Source organism: Apus apus, chromosome 2 (assembly GCF_020740795.1).
Source record: "Apus apus isolate bApuApu2 chromosome 2, bApuApu2.pri.cur, whole genome shotgun sequence".
NCBI lineage: Eukaryota > Metazoa > Chordata > Aves > Apodiformes > Apodidae > Apus > Apus apus.
The window spans coordinates 44973247-44991830 of NC_067283.1; the positions used below are offsets into that span (position 1 = coordinate 44973247).

The 18584-nt window shown below is 37.6% G+C and overlaps 1 protein-coding gene across 3 annotated transcripts in view; it reads right to left on the reverse strand.

Moving 5' to 3' along the window:
* NPHP3 (nephrocystin 3) overlaps positions 1–18584 on the reverse strand; it is a 37899-nt gene that overhangs the window by 14409 nt on the left and 4906 nt on the right. For 2 of the 3 annotated variants that reach the window (XM_051610736.1, XM_051610735.1), the window contains exons 5-24: positions 17979–18112; positions 17576–17736; positions 15616–15763; positions 14980–15054; positions 14202–14381; positions 12350–12453; positions 11713–11827; positions 10675–10818; positions 10028–10125; positions 9455–9557; positions 8765–8847; positions 7606–7744; positions 6644–6808; positions 6037–6134; positions 5087–5209; positions 4548–4737; positions 4161–4402; positions 3678–3753; positions 2483–2610; positions 89–329 (exon numbers count right to left, since the gene is read on the reverse strand). In XM_051610736.1, the coding sequence (XP_051466696.1) occupies positions 89–329; positions 2483–2610; positions 3678–3753; positions 4161–4402; positions 4548–4737; positions 5087–5209; positions 6037–6134; positions 6644–6808; positions 7606–7744; positions 8765–8847; positions 9455–9557; positions 10028–10125; positions 10675–10818; positions 11713–11827; positions 12350–12453; positions 14202–14381; positions 14980–15054; positions 15616–15763; positions 17576–17736; positions 17979–18112 (2747 nt within the window). Of the gene's footprint in view, positions 1–88; positions 392–2482; positions 2611–3677; positions 3754–4160; positions 4403–4547; positions 4738–5086; positions 5210–6036; positions 6135–6643; positions 6809–7605; positions 7745–8764; positions 8848–9454; positions 9558–10027; positions 10126–10674; positions 10819–11712; positions 11828–12349; positions 12454–14201; positions 14382–14979; positions 15055–15615; positions 15764–17575; positions 17737–17978; positions 18113–18584 lie in introns of those variants that run through there. The other variant, XM_051610737.1, reaches the window with a different exon arrangement.

The following is an 18584-nucleotide window of genomic DNA, read 5'->3' on the forward strand; positions in this document are numbered from 1 at the left end:
CCCCACTCCTTTTGGATTGAAGACTGTAACAATGTGTGGCATCACAGTTAATTTAGGTGATGCCAAAAGATAATAGGCTTATGCTCACCATCTTTTTGTACAGCACTGCCAGGTGTTTCACCGTATAAGCCAAGGAGGGATGATCTGGAGCCAGTGCTCTCCTCCTGATGTCCAAAGCTTTTTCGTAGAGTTCTTCTGCCTTGTCATAGTGCTTCTTCTCATTGTACAAGGCTGCCAGATTGTTCAAAGACTGTGCACAGTCTGGGTGGTCGGGTCCCAGGACTCTCTCTCTCATTACCAAGGAGCGCTTCAGGAAAAGCTCTGCTGTCCTGCAGGACACATTCATTCAGCAATATTTTAAAGCTGGTAACACCTGTACAGGCTGATGTGGCTGTTTGAAACAGAACAAACTCAGCCTTGGAAACTGCACAGATACTGATACCTGGTAACAGACTTTCCTCAGAAAAAGCAAAGGCCAGCTCAGCAATTCATTTATGCAGTGAGAAACTATACACCCCAGACACAGTCCTGCCATACATACCAAGTAAGAACATAGACAGAGAGCTGGTTAATAAATTCCTGTCCCCTGTAAAGGATTAAAATGCCAGTCTAGCCTATTTCAGCAAATATTACTCCAAAAGCTGCTAATTTATTTAATTCAACCTACAACTTCAGATATCCAAGTTATCCTTCCTTATTAAAAACCACAATACTACTCTCTGGGCATCTCTTCATACTAGTCATGCACTCCCATGGATCAATAGTAGCGGAATAGGAGGTAAAGGTTCAGAACACACCACACATTTTTCAAGCAACCTCAAAAATATAAAACATATTGTAGGGTTCAGTAGACAGCTTTCATACATACCAAAGGGGGAGAGACTGGAATGAGTATTATGTATGTCATGTGTCACACAGTGGAATCAGTCTAGAAGTGGCAAAGTAGAAAAGCCTCTGTGTAATGCCACCATTCAAGCATTTCCCTATCAAAAGGGCATACTTTATCTCACTAGAGTAGCATTCTACTATTCCATTACAAATTTACAGAAGTTCCTTTATTACAAACTATGGGGGATCCCCACAAAACAACTCATAGCATCCAAGGTAACCAGGCAGTTTGCCATCTTGATAGACACACAAATTCTGAGTGACACTATTCCCAAGAGGTCATCTTAGCAAATTAAAAAATCCACTTTGCAGAAAAGACCATTTATAAACAGACTGGTAGGTTCAATTCTGGAGTTCTTAGACAAGTGTCTGTGTGTTCCCCTTATGTATAAGGTATAGAGGATGAAGTGGCATATACATACAACAATTAATATAATGACATACTCTTTTGTCATTGATTTCATTCTTCAATCTTGGACTTGGTGATTCAGAACAGACAAAACATCCAACAAAAATAACTTAAACCTTCACTAGAACAGTTTATAGTTTTGCACTCCTATGAAATAGTGGAGATACAGTTACTCTAACAACAGGTTGTGTTGCACAGGAACTACCTATTAATCATGTGGAACATCAAATGATCTTGTATGAGATTAGATGCATTTCACTCCTCTACATTCAGTCACTTCAGCGTGACTTCATGAGGGTAATCCAACAAAAACTCCCACATTTCCAACAACTGTTAAAAAATCAATTCTGTCACTGTGAAAGTCCTGAATGTAACAGATTGTGTGTGCAGATCATAAATTATGATAACCTTCTGTAGTGGTTCAACAGCTACTGGTGACATAAATATCAGATATAGGAAGAACATAAAAATACTTCAGAACTTACTCTGTGATTTTTTGCTGTGCACTTTCTTTCCTCTCTGCAAAGACTGAGTTGAGTGGGATTTATGGTGACTTTACAATACCCTCACAACACCAAGTTTTAGACTACGCTGTGGACTGAAGGAGCTGATGTCAAGAGTGGCCAACCATGCAATCAGAAGGGCTCTGACCCTCTTGCTCCCCTTCTTCAGCACCCCTGCTTATCTCTATCTGCTTTGTGCTGCTCTGTCCTCTTTTGCCCTTAGAGATCAACAGGGTAAGAGCCTGAGGATTACAAGCACACCGAGTATTTGACTCATGATTTTTTATAATACTGGCATTTTGAGTCTTTTTCACAACAATCCTGTGGTTCAAGGATGAACACTACAAAGAATGGTCACAAAATAGTGAAGCTGAGTACAGAGGTCATGAATTCAAGACAGAACTGGTATTTCCACTGAAGGCTAGGTTAAATTTAATTGTGGAACATCAGTTCTGAAGGCAGGAAATGCAATGACTTGGTGAATACTCACACTGCTAACAGCATCAACTTTAGAAAATATGACTGAATTTCCCAGTAAAAAAGAACAATTAGAACAAATCAAGAAGGGCACAGTGATGATTATTTGATCACGTGTCTACATGTAACACTCATTCTCAATGCTCTGCTTCCATTTAGATGTATGAGAATTCTCAGTGGATGTATCACTTTTAATACAACTTACTCAAGATTATTCTGCAGGTAATAGAGGACTCCAAGCTCATTGAGGGTTCGAGCATTGTCTGGTGTATCCTTGCCTAACGTGAGCTCTTCCAATTGCAGGGCTCTTTGACGCAGGAGAGCAAAGCCACACTACAGCAAAGTACAAGGTAATGTAAGCCAATCACTGGTACTTTTAAAGCATACAACTAGAGACAGAAAATCAGAGGACTTTGTTTGGTACCACAGGAGCACAAACATCCCACTTAAATTCTGTTTTCAAGATAAACGACACACAGGCATTCTGCTTACTTAAGCAGTGAATTTCACCAAACATGCTCCCAGGAAGTTTAAGTTACTGTGATGTCATACAGCTCTGTTTTCCCTGTGTCACACATGCTAATTTGCCAAAACTCTGCAATTCAAATAACCCATTCAGATTAAACTCGCAGGTTTATAAGCTCAGAACTTAAAATCAACTTAATCTCCTACCTTCTCATACACAAATACATATAAATAATTACTCAAGGCTCTCTGTAAAATAGGCTGCCAAGCTAGTGCTTACATGCAAAGTGAATTACAAGTAAAAAATGCAGCCACTGTTACATGCTCCACCTAGTCTTGATTTTTTCAGTCTTACTTCTGCAACAGAACTCATTAAAAAAAATGGACAAAACCTTCATGATCCAAATTTATTTGTATTTAAGCACTGTGGAAATAGCAACATTTTACTCCTTTTTCACTACTTTCATTAGAGCTATAGCTAGATCTCTGGAGCTAGCTGAACTCATACAGTACAGGCACTACCTAACAAGCAAACCCTTACTTCAAGAAAGGCATGAGGAACTCTGTAGCTGAAACACACAGAAGAAGAACAGGGAAAAACTTGGTATGGCAACTAACATTGTTACTGGGATTATCCATTGCAGCAAGCCTCGGTTATTCTGGAGAACACCTTTTTCCATTGCTATTTTGACAGCCAGTTGTATCAGCAGCACCCCCAAAATGTATATATCCACTTACTTCTTTTCCACCTCTCTCAATTCCATACTAGTTGTACTGATTCCTCTGCACCCCCAGTGAGTTGAAAGGGCAGTTACCAAAGCTGCTGTTAGGCTACTTCACTACTTAAGACCTTAATTACCAAAAGCATTTGAGCATCAGATTAGCAGAGCAGCAACATTCCCTGCATTTGTACCAACTACCAAACATTTCCTTACCAGACTGCCTTTCCGCCTTGCTGCTTTCTGGCGTATCTTGAAGGACTTCTTCCTCAGTTGTTCAGCTTGTTCGTATCTGGAAACAGTTACTTACAATGTCAGAAAGAATGCCAAATGTAGCATCACTGAGTATTCTGGAAAGACTCTCAGTTACTTGAAAATACAAATCTGAGAAGAATTTAAGAATCTTGAAGAAATTCATACTTTTTGTCAAGCATAAAAATAAACACAATGCTTAAGACAAGACAATGCTCTTACTTTATCTCTACCTTGTTACAAGTTTGTTGGAAAACTAAGCCCAAAAGTTGGTCTCTACTAGGTGGCCTGCTACAAGAATACATAGGGGATGCTCACAGTTGCATTGGAAGTTATGAAACTCTAAAACAGAACCAAAGAAATAGTCTAGCTTCATGAAGAAAATCCTTACTGTTATTTTTGTACCAACTCCACATGACAGAAAAATACCAGTGCAGTTAAGCTTACTTGTTCTGCTTTTGGTATAAGGTTGCAAGTGCATCAAGTTCACGGGCTACTCGAGGATGTTCAGCTCCGTAAGCATTTTCAGAGATTTCCAGTGCCTGTTTATACAACTGTTCAGCATTTCCAAACTTCTTCCACTGAACATAAACTCCTGCTAGCTGGTGGAGTGACTGCGCCACCCTCGGGTGGTCTGGATCCAGCGCAGTCTCTCGAATCTCCAGAGATCGCTGCAGAGGAGCCACAGCCTGTAACAATGAAGAAGTTAAGAATATGATGGCAGCAGGCAGCATCCTCTATGCTGCAATAATTTAACAGCTGCCACACAAAGCACACACTGAGTTCTGCATCATTTGCCTCCTTGCTGTTACAACAATCTCTAAATGTACTTACCTGACTGAGAAGACCTAGGTCCTTAAGAAACTGTCCCAGGGTCTCATAAAGATCAGCCAGGCAGATCATACTTTCCTCTCCCTCACAGCTTTTTTCATATTCTTTCAGAGAGTCAAAATACTCAGCTGCCATAGAGCTCTTATCTTTCCCAACCAGCTGCCAGTAACTCAGCAATTCTGCAAAATGTCCCCTGTTTTAACAAGGAAATAAGAAGCTCATCTTATCTCTGATGCCTCTCTATTCAGACTGATACTAGCTTAGAAGAAAGGGGCCGTATGCATTAATTTTGTCGTTATGTGACACTGTCAGCAGTGACAATCCATGGAGACTAATGCTGTTCAACAGCAGCATCTATCCCTTTACCAACCCCCAGGTGTAACAGAATAGAAAAAATACATTATTTATAGGACAACAGCATTTTGCATTTCAGCCTCTACTATTTAAGTTCCTTTAACCTTTACCTGTCATTTTCAGATTTATATTAACAAAAAATTGCTTTGAAATGTTAGTAACTGCCAAAGCAGTGGCTACCTTTGTACCTTTTGTAAAGGTTTTGGGATACAAAGAGGTTCAAAAGACATTTATGTAGCTTTTGCTTATCACCCTGCTGTTGGAAGAGCCAGGGAAGTTCATCTGCACTTCTCCAAGTCACTCGGTCTTGACTGTTGAAAGAAAAGTAAATAAAAACTCTGAGAAGTCTAACAGAATGTAATGATTTGATGTGAAATCTAGGCTAGCATACAATTTCCATACCTGAATGTCTAAACAGACAACTGTAAGACCCATGTACTCTGTTTTCTTACATCTTAATTTTAATTTCACCTCAGTGGGTGCTGGAATCCCTAGTTACCCCACAGGAAGCTGCTCCTCCCTCCCATTTGGGCTAATCTGTTCCTGCTAGCAGGACTGGAGCCCTGCAGCAGCCCACTGTCCCTTTGCAACTCTTTGCCTGGGACACTGTGGCCCTCCTGGCTTTTTGCTACTCATCAGTGGATGCTCTGAAGAGCAGTACACAGTAGCACACAGCTGGGATACACCAAGTCAGGATTGTAAATACAACTTATTTTTCAATTGTATACGTTTGACCTCCTCTTGTGTGCATGCCAATTACTTGTTCAACTCAAGTGGTCTTCTGCTACTTCAAGTTCCAAACAACTTCAAATTTCCTGGGATTTACAGGGAGTTAAAAATCCACATGGGGCCAGTTACCCCTGATGTAACTGACATCAAAGTATCTGATGCGGTATAAATTCATGCCCTACCTTCTCACATGATAACTACTGTATGCCTATTCCACTCCACAGTCCTCAATCTTTTCCAAGGTTAAAAAGTAACATACGAATAATAAATTGCTAAACTGACAACTAGAGTTTTGCATTTTGCCATAATAATTTACTAAACAGAGTCAAAGAAGCTATATGAAGAAAACAAAAATATCCATAAGGCATAAAGTCTGCAATTTAGCACATATTGTGGAATTCTGGCCTACCTTAGCTGCATGGTGAAATACTCCACTAGTTTTTGTCTATAGGTAGAAATAACTTTTTCACCTTCTTCCATATACTCTAGTCTCACCATCTCCCAGGCCTTAAAGAGAGTACAATTGAGAGCATTTAGTTTGTTTAGTAAGTGCTGATGATACACAGAGTGCTATGAAAGATTTCCTCTTGAAAGATGTTTCATGTTGTAGTACTGACAATGATGACAAAGGCAATACAAACAGACTGTCTTATATTAGATCAAAGCTCTGGTTAGTCAGATAATATTCCCTTCTCCTTCAATTCTGCTTGTGTTCTTTTTCGGTTGTTTTGTTGTTTTTTTCCTAGGACACATGGCATTAACAACTAAGATATCAGAAATTTCTGAAGGCTGTAAATGCCAGGTTTTCAATTGCTGAATAGTACTGCCCAATACTGGTATCACAGCTCTAGTAGTTTTCAAGGTGATACTAATATCAGACTAGGTGTTTAGGAAAATGGACGAGCAAACACAAACATATCATGGCCTCCCTAGTTAACAACAGAACTTATCTCAAAGCCAGCAGGTGCTTAGGGGGTAGAGTTTCACTTGCATGTGTTTAGAAATACAAAATTTACCTGGAGGTGCTGGAACTTCAGCAAACCACAGCCATATGTCAGCAAACACATTTTGTGCAGGCTGTGAACAAGTGAAGCTAACACGGCAGAAGACAGTTCAGGATAAAGTTCCATCAGCTCTGACTCACTCACACCATTGTGGCTAACTCCAATGACACACAGGATCTGCATAAAGCAGGAAAATTATTTTACAGTTAGCAGTATTTGCTGCAGAGCTTAGTTTCACTGAATTTCCAAGAAAAATACTGTGTATAATCTTATATGCCAAGGAAAAAAAAAGACAAACAACCTGCCTACACAAACCCCTTCCCTCTTTGGTCCTCAAGTAACAGTCCTCAGTGCTAATGGATTAATAGTCTAATAGATAAACCACCAAATGAGACTCTCTGAGACAAACACACGGCTCCTTAAGACTTCCCTCTAAAACACCAGGAGAAAATAACTCCATTGTCATAGGGAACTTCCATTTAAGTAAAATATGCTGAAGGTCTTATGCTGTCAGCATCAACAAACTTCTAGCAATTACTGAGTCCTAATCATAAAATGTTTCAAACAACAGGGAAATTCTGGAAAGGTAGGAAGAGGAATCAGAGATCTAATAAGCAGTGCCCCATATTCACAAGTTACCATGTTTTGATTATTTTTACTATACTCAGCGTAGTTAATCATTGGATCAGGGTAGTGATCAGCAGAAGTGCAAGTTCTGTATCACATCAAAGTGGGTAAATTCTGTTATGTGAGACAATGACTTGAAATTTAACACAAAGCAGATGCATGTTCTATAGGTATGCAACAGATATAATTAGATTAATAAGATTGTCCCTTCTGTACTAATAACACAGTAATCTTTGCATTATAGCTATGAACCAACATAAATGTATGTGTACTTTCAATGTAAGAAAAACTCCTTACTGGAAAGAATATACATTGCCTGTGGAAACAGTGGTGCATTCTCTGCTTACCTCTCTCAAAAGGCCTTTCTCTTTATCACTCTGCAATGATTCTTGAATTGATCTCAGAACAAGCCTGTACAGTGACACTGTGTCTTGACACTGAAAACACTGTTGAAGGGTTTCATCAACATTTCCTGTATTTCCAACACTGAGCAGAAGGACAAAAAGGGCATGATTTGGCACATTAAATTTGCCTGAGTAAGATTAATTGAAACTACTGAAGACCTCGATCTCAAAAGCGCTCTGAATTCCAACTGGGTTTAATAGGTGTGCAGCACCTGGTGAGATTTAACACAGATGAGGTGCAATCCTGAATCCACCTTCTGTCACATTGTCTGACCTTTCTAAATAAGTGCAATATTTTTATCTTTTAAAAAAAAAAGTACATTGCAGTGTTCTTTCCTCCAGTAGCATAGAATAAGAGCATCAGGTTGGATAAAGATATAACCACATGCTGCTTTTCCATTTAATGCATTTACAAATCATGTTTTCAGGAGCAATTAATTATTCTACAACATAAAACAGAAACAAAAAATAATGAAAATCAGTCACTCAGAGTAAATTATCAACCAGTGTATCATCTTCCGGGAGTCTCTAAGCTAAAAATGTGTCTTTCTCAACAAGATGAAGTCTAGGTTAGTAAGAAACCAATGCAGTTAGTAAGTATTCTTTTGCACCAGAGGAAAGATTAATTTTCTCCACAGCAGGAATTATAGGGCAAAATACCAGGATCTTAAGCTAAATAGTTGTTGAACTTCTTTTAGCCTTAAAAATCTGAGGCAAACTATCTGGTACATCAGTAAATACAACTGAATTTAACTGTTTAACAAAACAGTATTAACATTCTTCAAATACCTTTAAAAAGCATTGAAGCAACTGACATACCCAGAAAGCAGAACTACATAAAACAAAACAATACAAAACAAAACAACAACAGAAGAGCTGAAAACAGACAGAAAACTATTTGGATTCACTTCGTATCCAAATGGTGATTACATACTCTCATTTTTCTTCCCATTGCATTTACAGTCACTGAAGGGGGAAACCTTGGTATGTTTTTCTTAACAAGATTCATTCTACGTTAAATTAACGTATTTCAAAATACTAACAAACCTACTTGAATACATCTAGTCACCAGCATAATAATCTCAAGATCACCTCTACTTACCAAGCAATGGTTTTGCCCAAAAGAGTGACATACAAAGCATTGCAAGTTGTGGCTGAACGACAATGTCTCTCAAGCTTCTTCTCCTGCAACATTTTAAACAAAATCTCTGAGCCAAGACAAAATTAACCATAATAATAAAATGTTCACTGCTTGACAAGAAAATAGAAGTTCTACATGAGCTTCTATCCATAACATCTGAAGACAATGACATGGTAACTACTGCATAATATGCTGCATGTTTTTCAAGTTGGAGCTGCATTTGAGTGAAAAGTTTCCTTTTGAATATAAGATTAAAAGAGTTAGAATCCAACCCTTGTATCTCTAAAGATGAGGATTACCTTACCAAATCAGTTTCCAAGGCAAAGAGGTAAAATATTTTTCCCCACTAAGCCAATCATTGTTACAGTATGATTCAACAGTAAACCTTCTATTATTCTAAAATGAAATAAGAAGTTTGCAGCAGTATGTGCAATTGTACTGTTTTTGTGTTAATAATTTATGCTGTTCCATCTGTGTTTTGGTGCTATGAGCCATGGGGTAAAAATATACTCATATCACATGCTATCTTGAACAGTGGCATTTAGTTAGCTAAACGTAACACTTGGGCAGTTGGGCTTACTTACTCTTTCCATATTTTTATTAAAAGTTATATTACAGTAAGGTACTTCAGAAGAACTGCAGCAGACATACCTGCTCTTTGGTTAATTTAACATTTGCAGAGTCACATTCTGCACTAATGAGGGATTTAACATCTTTGGAATTCAGTGGATCAAGATGAAGAGTGGGCCACAACCTTTGGTAAGAGAGAACAAAATCATATTCATAACTTAATACATAGCACACAAAAGCAAAAAAAAAAGACATCCAAGTTCCAGAGCTTTTTAAAGATTGGTATCAAAGCAGTAATTGAAGCTGTTCCCTGCTACTAAGAAATTACTGTCATCACAAGCCAAATTTCTACTCTTAGTCTTATCCTGGATCTACATGACAGTATTGAAGCTCTTGATGTGCACCTGACTCTTTCACAGTGAAGCATATAGAGCAAACACTGTAAAACAAAAATCTGGTTTCACAACAGCCAAAATCCGTCTTCACTGCAGTTGTAATACAGCACTTTGGTTGTCCTCAATGGTTGCAAAACCTTACCCTATTAAATATCCAGGTCTTGTCAAATCTGGGTGTTTGCTCTTTAACAAGTAACTGCCACTTGAAGCCGTAATTCTAACCCAGGCTACTTTGAAACATCTCAGAATTATAACATACCTCCAAGCCTGTGGACATGTTTCTACATTCACTGATACAATCACTCTCACATTCACTGGCAGTGGATCTATCAGCCATTTCATATGCTTCTCAGCTTGCTTAAAAACAAATTTGGGTTACTTAATACAAAGGTTCTTCAAAAGAAATGCCAGAAATTGATAGGTTTCATTAACTGCATAGCTCAGTGAAAGGAGTCTTATATTCTCCAGTGTCCTTAAAAATTGTTCAAGCTTTTGTTCTTGAAACAGTACTAAATGATCCATTTATATGTATCAGCATGACTGTACATTAAAGCAGACAGAATGGTATTGTTGAAATATTCACATCAAAGACCAGGCTATTCACAGGCCCAGTAAGTCAGTTCACAGCCCTGAACGTCTGGATAAATAACTGGACTGCTCAAAAATTAAAGTGTTAAAATAAATTTAGGAAAATAAACCCAAACAAAAGCACCCAACACAAATTTTGTCTATAAAAATGGAAGACTTATTTTAACATATCTCCACTTTTTGCAAAATCAGTTTCTACGTGTGCTCTTTTAGAGCAAAGCAAACATTAACATTTCTATTACATAGATACAGTTGAACCTACTACAGTAGTTAAGGCTTCCTTTAGACTGATAAATGGCAAGTATTTTGAAAACATACCTGTATTTGGTCAATGGAATCAATAATTATAATAATGCTGCCTTGGTGACGTGCAGAAAGCTTTTCCAGCCAGCGGGGAAACTCTTCCAGAAGTTTAGCTGGATCCAAGGTTAGAGGTGACACTAACCATGAGTGTTGCATAAGCTGCAGAATTATAAACATGTATAACAAATCCTACCTGAAAAATCAACTAGCATAGTTGGAAGAAGTTCTGTAGACATGAGAGGGGGGAAAAAAAATTAATCTGATTTTGGGGCAATTTTTCTAGTTAAGTTCACACAGGATTATCTCCTAGTACATGCAGAAAACTGGCATAAGCAGAACAAGAAATATTTCTTGAACTCATCATGTTAATTCTAGAGAGAGAAACTGAGTTTACACAACTCACAAGGAAACTTAAAGGGCTTAAAAGCTGCACAGGGTAAATGGGCACACATCTAAAATACATGAGAAATTTGCAAGAACAGCACAATTTATTTCCTTTTTCTAAAGGTTTTGGTCCTAAAGGTGAGGTCCTTAGTGCAACCCTGTGAAGGAAAAGGAAAGCTCAGACCTTGGCAAAAAGTCTCCACACTTATTCCTCATATATCTAACACACAATTTAAAAAAATTAAATTTACATAGGAGACAAGCCTAGGAAGAACATGGCGCCAACTGGTGAACACAGCCTCAGGTTTCAGAGCACACTGACAGAAGACATGCCACCTGTCTCTCTCACTGGCCAGATGGCAGGAAATTTTGGAAGAAGCTCATGTGGTTTTACAAGCCATCAATGTAGGTCACTCGAAGTATAAGTGCTAACGTCCACTATTAAGAATATCCCAGAGATATTATTAATTATTAACAGAGATGTTATTTAATTGATCTCCATTCACTGCACAGGATCTGATTCTACCCATTCTGTAATGCCTTACTTTTGTACTACTCTTAACTTACGCAGAAGAATCTGTTGAGATTTTTATCTTTTCACACACACACACACACACTGGCACTTTCCAAAGAATCGCACAACACAGGGTATGTAACAATGCAGCTTACCCTTAAAGTGAGGCGTTTAATTATCAATGCAGATTCTGAACTAGTAGACAAGGGCCTTCCAACAAAGTGATAAAGGATTAGAGTATTTGGTGAATGCTTTTGCTGCAATTGAATCCTAATGAGAGAAGCAAAAAAAACCAAAAAGCTCTTAACAGACTATAATTTTGCAAATATATCTCAAATAAAAACAACCAGTTTTGCCAAAGGAGGTAAGAGTGTCTGAGCCATAGGTGTTCCATGTTTATCTTACAAAACAGGACAGATATTTCCTGAGCTGTAATTGAACTCTTCATGTCAGATCCCACTTTTGCTCTTCCCAGCACAGACAGTCCTTAACAAGTGCCCTTCCTAGCACTGGACAAGTCACATGACACTAAGTTTTTAAGAAGTAATGACACTATCAATTTATTTATCTTTAGGGTGTTGCAACAGGAGTCAGGGAGTTGTTAAAGGCAGTCCAAATGGAATTAACTACTCAATTATTAAAAATCCTTCCAGGATGCTTCAAGAACTTCCATGCTTTGTAAATATTCCCGTTTTACCTCTAATTAAACTGATATGATGTTTGAAACAAAATGGAAACAAAAGTTTTCTTAAATTTCATTAATAATAATAATAAAATATTAGTTTAAACTACCATTTTGACAGAAGGAGAGATTTCCCAGAGCCTGGTCCTCCTGATACAAGCAGAGGTGGAATTGGTGCTGGTGCTGCTACTAGATCATTCAGACGTTCAAAATACTAGAAAAAAAAAAAACAAACAACCATCACAAATATTCCACTGTTCAAGGAAGAAATATAGTGCTTGGTATTGTAAATCAACTAGACACAAAATGCATGTACAGATTTATTAAAGTAAGGGAATAACTACTGAGATGTAAGATAATGCAAATGGAAATAATTTTTTAATGAAACACTTAAAACCAAAGAATGCATTATATCTTTAAAAGAAAGTGTAAAATAACTATAAACGTTTTTTTCAAAACTCTTATTAAATAAAGAACTTTCAGTGCTACTAAACTGGTATTACTACAGTAAAGTAATTGGGCACTATGTTTGTTCAGCCTCTTCCCACCCCTTTCCCCTTACTATTCCACTGCATTGGATATGGCTGCCAGGACTACACCTTCAAAGTTGCCATCTGCATTGAATGATATTTTGAGGCACTAAGCACACAAAAGTAAGACTTCCTTTCACCACATAACTGCCAAAAACTGTGGTAGAGTTCAGGATGACAAAACCAAAACCCACCCCTCATGTACTTAAGAGAAATATTTTGTTCGCAAAATAGAAATCAAGGCATATTAAGATACATATAGGAATTTTTTCTAATAATGTTCTATTATTTTCCTGTTCTAGTATGTAGTGAAGATGGCACAATCCTCCAACCCATCACAAGTGAAGTAAAATAATAAAGTGTGCTAGTAAACAGGGGTACTAACAATTTAAATACAGTAATACAGAAACTGCATGCTTATGTTGCATTGTAACATCAAGAAATAATGCCCAAATAAGCTGTGGCATCACCTTTCAAGACCACTTTTAATATTTTTTCTTTCTACATTCGTTATACCTTCCCTACATATAACTGTTTCTGGTATCTCCAATTTGAAATGCTTTTTAAAAAAATATTTTAAGCAATGAGGAAGTACCAAGTTACTTAGCAGTTCTCTACTTTTAACCTTCCTACGTTTTTCTCATGTATGTATGGCTGCATGATGAGATTCAATCTTTTCATTAGTTATCTCCAAAAGACCTAACTCTGGCTGTCAAGGCAGACAGAGCTGACTGAATCATAAAACACGCTGAGGTGGAAGGGACCCATCAGGATCTTTGAGTCCAATTCCTGTTCCTGTGTAGGGCACCCCAAGAATCACACCACGTGCCTGAGAGAATCATCCCAACGCTTCTTGAACTCAGGCAGGCTTGGTGCTGTGATCACTTCCCTGGGGAGCTTGTTCCAGTACTCAACTGCTCTTTGGGTGAAAACCCTTTTCCTGATATCCAACCTAAACCTCCCCTGATTCAGCTTCCTGCCACTTCCCTAAGTCCTGTCATTGGTCACAGGAGTGAGGAGATCAGTACCTGCCCCATCTCTTCCCCTCATGAGGAAGCCATAAACTGCAATGAGATCAACCCTCAGCCTTCCTCAGATTTCCTCAACAACAAGGCATTCATTGCCTTTTCTATTGCCTACCAAAGCCCAGGAGAACACACTACTTCTGGCACACAGTTTGAGTGCTTTTCCCCAGTGTAGGAACAACAACTGCTTCTTCATCGATGCTGTTCCATAACACGTAAGCTGGCACCTCTCCCAGAAAATACACATGCCATCTATATAAGACATATGGCTTCTTCTAGCTTAAGGAGTAACAGCCTCAAGGTTGCTCTCAGACACAGCTTCTTCTGTAGAAGTACATTTTGCCTAACAAGAGATGGAAATGAGCTGTGACTTTCTTCTCATCCATATACATTTCCAATATTCTTACTTTCTCAAATCCCAGCTCACATGTTGAACTAGAGGCCTGCTGAAAAGCTTCCATCTGTTCTTGCTCATCATGCGCATCCCACAATACATCACCAAAAACTTCTTCTTCAGGAGCAGTAGACTCCTCCTTATTGTCCAAATCCTTGCCTTCTAATTCTGTTGTTTCACAGCCCAATATATCCTAAGTAAAAAAAAAATTATGTGGAGAAAACTGCAATTGTAATTAATAACAGGACAAGCACATTCAGTGTTAGTCTCAATTCTACTGTATGAGTGCAGCTCTACTACCATAAATATGCTCATTTCCTTTTAGGCTAGCAGAGAACATAAATAAATGAGCAATTAGATGAAACCAAGTTAACTCTGAAAGCATAGGTTTCATGACACTGGTTTTAGTCTTCTCATAGTGGAAGCAGCCCAACACAAGGAAGGGTAAGGACAGAACAGACTATGCAATCTTTCCTTATCCTATGAAATGCATAAAGAAAAATTAAAAGATAATTTAATCCTATGGTATGGATAAAGAGAAATTACAAGATAATTTAAGCCACCAATAGATCCCTTTCCCCCATTACTTCTGCTACTGTCTGTAAAAGCACTGCTCAGTTTTGGATTTTATTTTCCACCTGCCGATTTCTTTGCTTGCCAGATACTAATAGAAAAACAGAGAGAGGTCCTTTGAATTACATCTAAGTAGCATAGAGTGACCACACTGACATAGTTTAAGATCATAAATCAGAGCAGGAACAGAAAAAGCTGAAATGCACTGTGTTCTCTACCTGTTTAATTATCTTTTCCACACAATTATAGATTTCATATGCTCCTTTCTCCACATCTCCGATGTGATCAATCATCTGAAAAAGTAAATGGCAAAGCATGATGCAACTCTGAACCCAATTGGGAACAGTATTTAAACTTCCTACAAAAACATTCTGGAACACATTTAAATTCCATTTTGTTGCATTCCTTAATTTGCCTAAGCTTTTAAAAGTTGGGCATCTAGTTTCAGCTGCTCTCAACAGTCCTCTCTGTAGAGGGAAATAAATGGCAACTGATCTATTTCCAGACAGGAGGCATCTCTCTGTAGGTACACTTCTTTTTCAGTGGCTACAGAGGGACCTTAGATAAATAACTGCCATTTAAATGGCTTAGCACAATGGAGAAATTCTATCCTTAAAGCACAGGAATTTATTTTTTTTCCAAGGAAAATGCAGTGGATTTTTTTCCTCCCCTGCTAATGAAAATTCCATAATATTCATATATTTCAGCTTCATCAATCTGTTCATATAATGAGCATTCAGAGCAATGTGCATTAACACAATTTCTCCTAAAATGTGGGACTGCTAGCACTCGATGTTGTTTATAGCAGGAAAGTAAGGCGTTTAAAATATTCAACAGTCTTTGAAATGTCATACCTTTGCTTTGTTCACATAGGAAATTTGCTCAATTAACTGTTGCACCGAGACTGAACTGACTCTGCCATCCTCCTTTCTGTGGTAAATTAGCCGGGGCTTTTCTTCTGGATTTCTCAAGAAGGCTTCTTCACAGTCTTCCAACAAACAACTAGATTGGAAATCAGCATTCTTGTGCTATATTACACTGCTGTAGTAAACAGTTCAATCAGCACAAGCTCTGAAGATGGGTTTCACTGCAAACTCTAATTCAAAAGTCTTATCTATTTACAACAAAAGGCAAGCAAGTATTTAAGCAGAGAATTTAAGATAAACTCTGAAGCAAGGAACAGCTAAGAGAGAAATTTATGCTACTTGCACCAAAAATATTACAACCATTTATTATTTGTTTTTATTATTGCTTTGCAAATGAAAAGTTGATCTTCCTGTCATACTAATACACAGAGTGAAAGGTAAATGTCTTGCTTGAAAGAACGTGGATTCACACATGATTAACAATCACCATATACATGCTCTGCCATCACTTATTTGAAAGTTCTGTTCTATCCCTTGACCTTTTCAGGATAAATACTTAAGTATTCGTCTGATATAGAATAGTCTTTTAATTTATAATTGGAAAAGAGAATTACACATCTCCAAACTCAAAAGCACTTTTTGTGCTTTACATATGTGAATGGATAGCATTCCCAGCAATCCATTGCTGTTCCACAGAAGCAACTGTACAACTTGGGGACACTGACAATAGCAGACAGGATTTCTCAAATACTACGTTGTTTATATGAGTACTGCCATTTTCATAACTGTTTTTCTATGAGAAACTTTCTAAGTAAATACCATTGGCAGGAATACTCCTTTGTGGGTTTTTCCTTGCATATGTTGTTCTTAAACACTTGTAACAGCAGCTGACATTAACTTTCTAAAGCACAAATGTATGGCAGCTCTAGTTTGATTCCTCAAAGAAAACAAACCAACATCTCCTGTGGCACCTGGCAGTTCCCTGAAGCACTCCACTGCTTTAAATCTTAGCTACTAGTGTCCTAAACTAGCATTTACTTGTCTGTGGACAGATGTTTTATTTAAATAAATCAGAGGTTAATACCAGAACTCTAATAATACATTATTTGAAAACCCTGGAGTTCAAAATCTACCTCTATTATGAAACTTAATGCATATCAGTATTTTCAAATATTTGCATTCACACAGATGTTTTGGAACGACCACTCTGTGAGCCTTAATATTGTCTTTTCTATTCACTTTTTCTCTATTCTTCAGCAAAAGGACACCTCTCCCCCCTCCAAACATCAAAACAAAACTCTTTCCAAAATTCCTAAATGCATGACAGAAACAGTCCTAAAAGTATCCCTAGTTTGGAGTCTTTCCATTAGTAAGTCATGTTTCTTCTTCTAGAAGGTTAGGAAATCACCCACTAAACAGAGTATGTCGTATCACTATGTGTCATAAAACACCTTGACTTCAGTAAAATAAGCTGTAGAAAGCTAGTGTAAGGTAACACAGAAAAGCCACTAAATCAGTCAGAAAAGCAGCCAAAGATAGAAAATAATGTGTGACAGAATAAAATCAAAATACTACAGAGAGGTGCAAGGCTAGATAAGCAAATTAAAAACACTGAAGACGTTTACACCAGCCATCTTGAATTCCTAAGACTCCAGCAATAAGCATGACAGAAAGCTGCTCTTGGAAAGCAAAACACTTCTGCATTATGAAGGTATCTTTTATGCTGTATTTTAAGAGAATCTGCAGCTACAAGAAAAAGGAAATGATACAAAGCTGATATATTCGTTCAACTGTCTGCACTGGGAAACCTGAAGTTGGAAGGGGTATCACGTAGACAATACTAGCTTAGGAAATGTACTGAGCAAAGCCTCACATACATTTTAGTAAGCTATGCACTCTGCATCAACTGCCAGTTTCTCTTGGCTTTGCCAGTCTGGAAAATACCTACCTTGGCAAAGTTAAATGGAGAAGCAAAACGACTAATGAACTTTTTTCAATTTCCCATTTTCTTACATCCTTAAGAGGCCTTTCATTTTCTGTTGAAAAATGAACAACTTGAAAGAAGTAGCCCATTGTTTCACAGTGTCTTTGAAGTTTGGGTGAGTAGTTCTGAAAGCAAATTTGAATAATGGTGCTTTGTTATGAAATCTGCATAGAATTAAGGACCTACTAGGCAAATCTCACTTTCTTTTCTCTATGTTGTTTCTTTCCCTGAAGTCCTTGGTAATACTTTCACTGACTTCAGGCTACACCTACTAAAGCTTTCAAGAAATGTCAGACAAATTTCAGAACAAGTATTGCAGTGGAAACAAAAGAGCATTGAAGTTAGTGCTAGTTTATGAGATACTCACTCTAAGGAAGATGTCCACTTCTGGTTGAGTCTCATCAGTACTAATAATAAAACATCTTACTGTGTTACTCCACAGAGAGTGGGAAAACAGAGGAGTAACTTGCAATAAACTGGCAACAGCAGCATCCCAATCATCTGCCAAGGAAAAAAACACAAAATTAAAGTCAAGATCTTCACATCTGATTACACTGCATAACACGTAAGTCAACACCTCTTAACATTATGAATATCACATTTTATTTAAAATAGTAGGAACATTTTTACTTAACTAGTTTAATAGTATAAATCTGAATTTAGAGAACCCATATAATCTGATGTCATATAAATTGATAACGTGGCAAAACAACAGTGTTAAATATATTAATATCATCATTACAATATTTCCTTTATATAGGTTTGATGAAATATATCCACAAAATCAAGCTGAGTGTTGTAACATAAATAAAAATATGCAGGAATAATAAAATCACTCATAACCAAACATATTTTGTTCCCCTTCCTGATTTACATGCAGTTCAATTAGACCATGTGAATAAATGACAGTGTAATATTATGGGAATTCCTTTTCCTGAGATAAAGTCCATTGCTTTCTGTAGTACTGTATGTC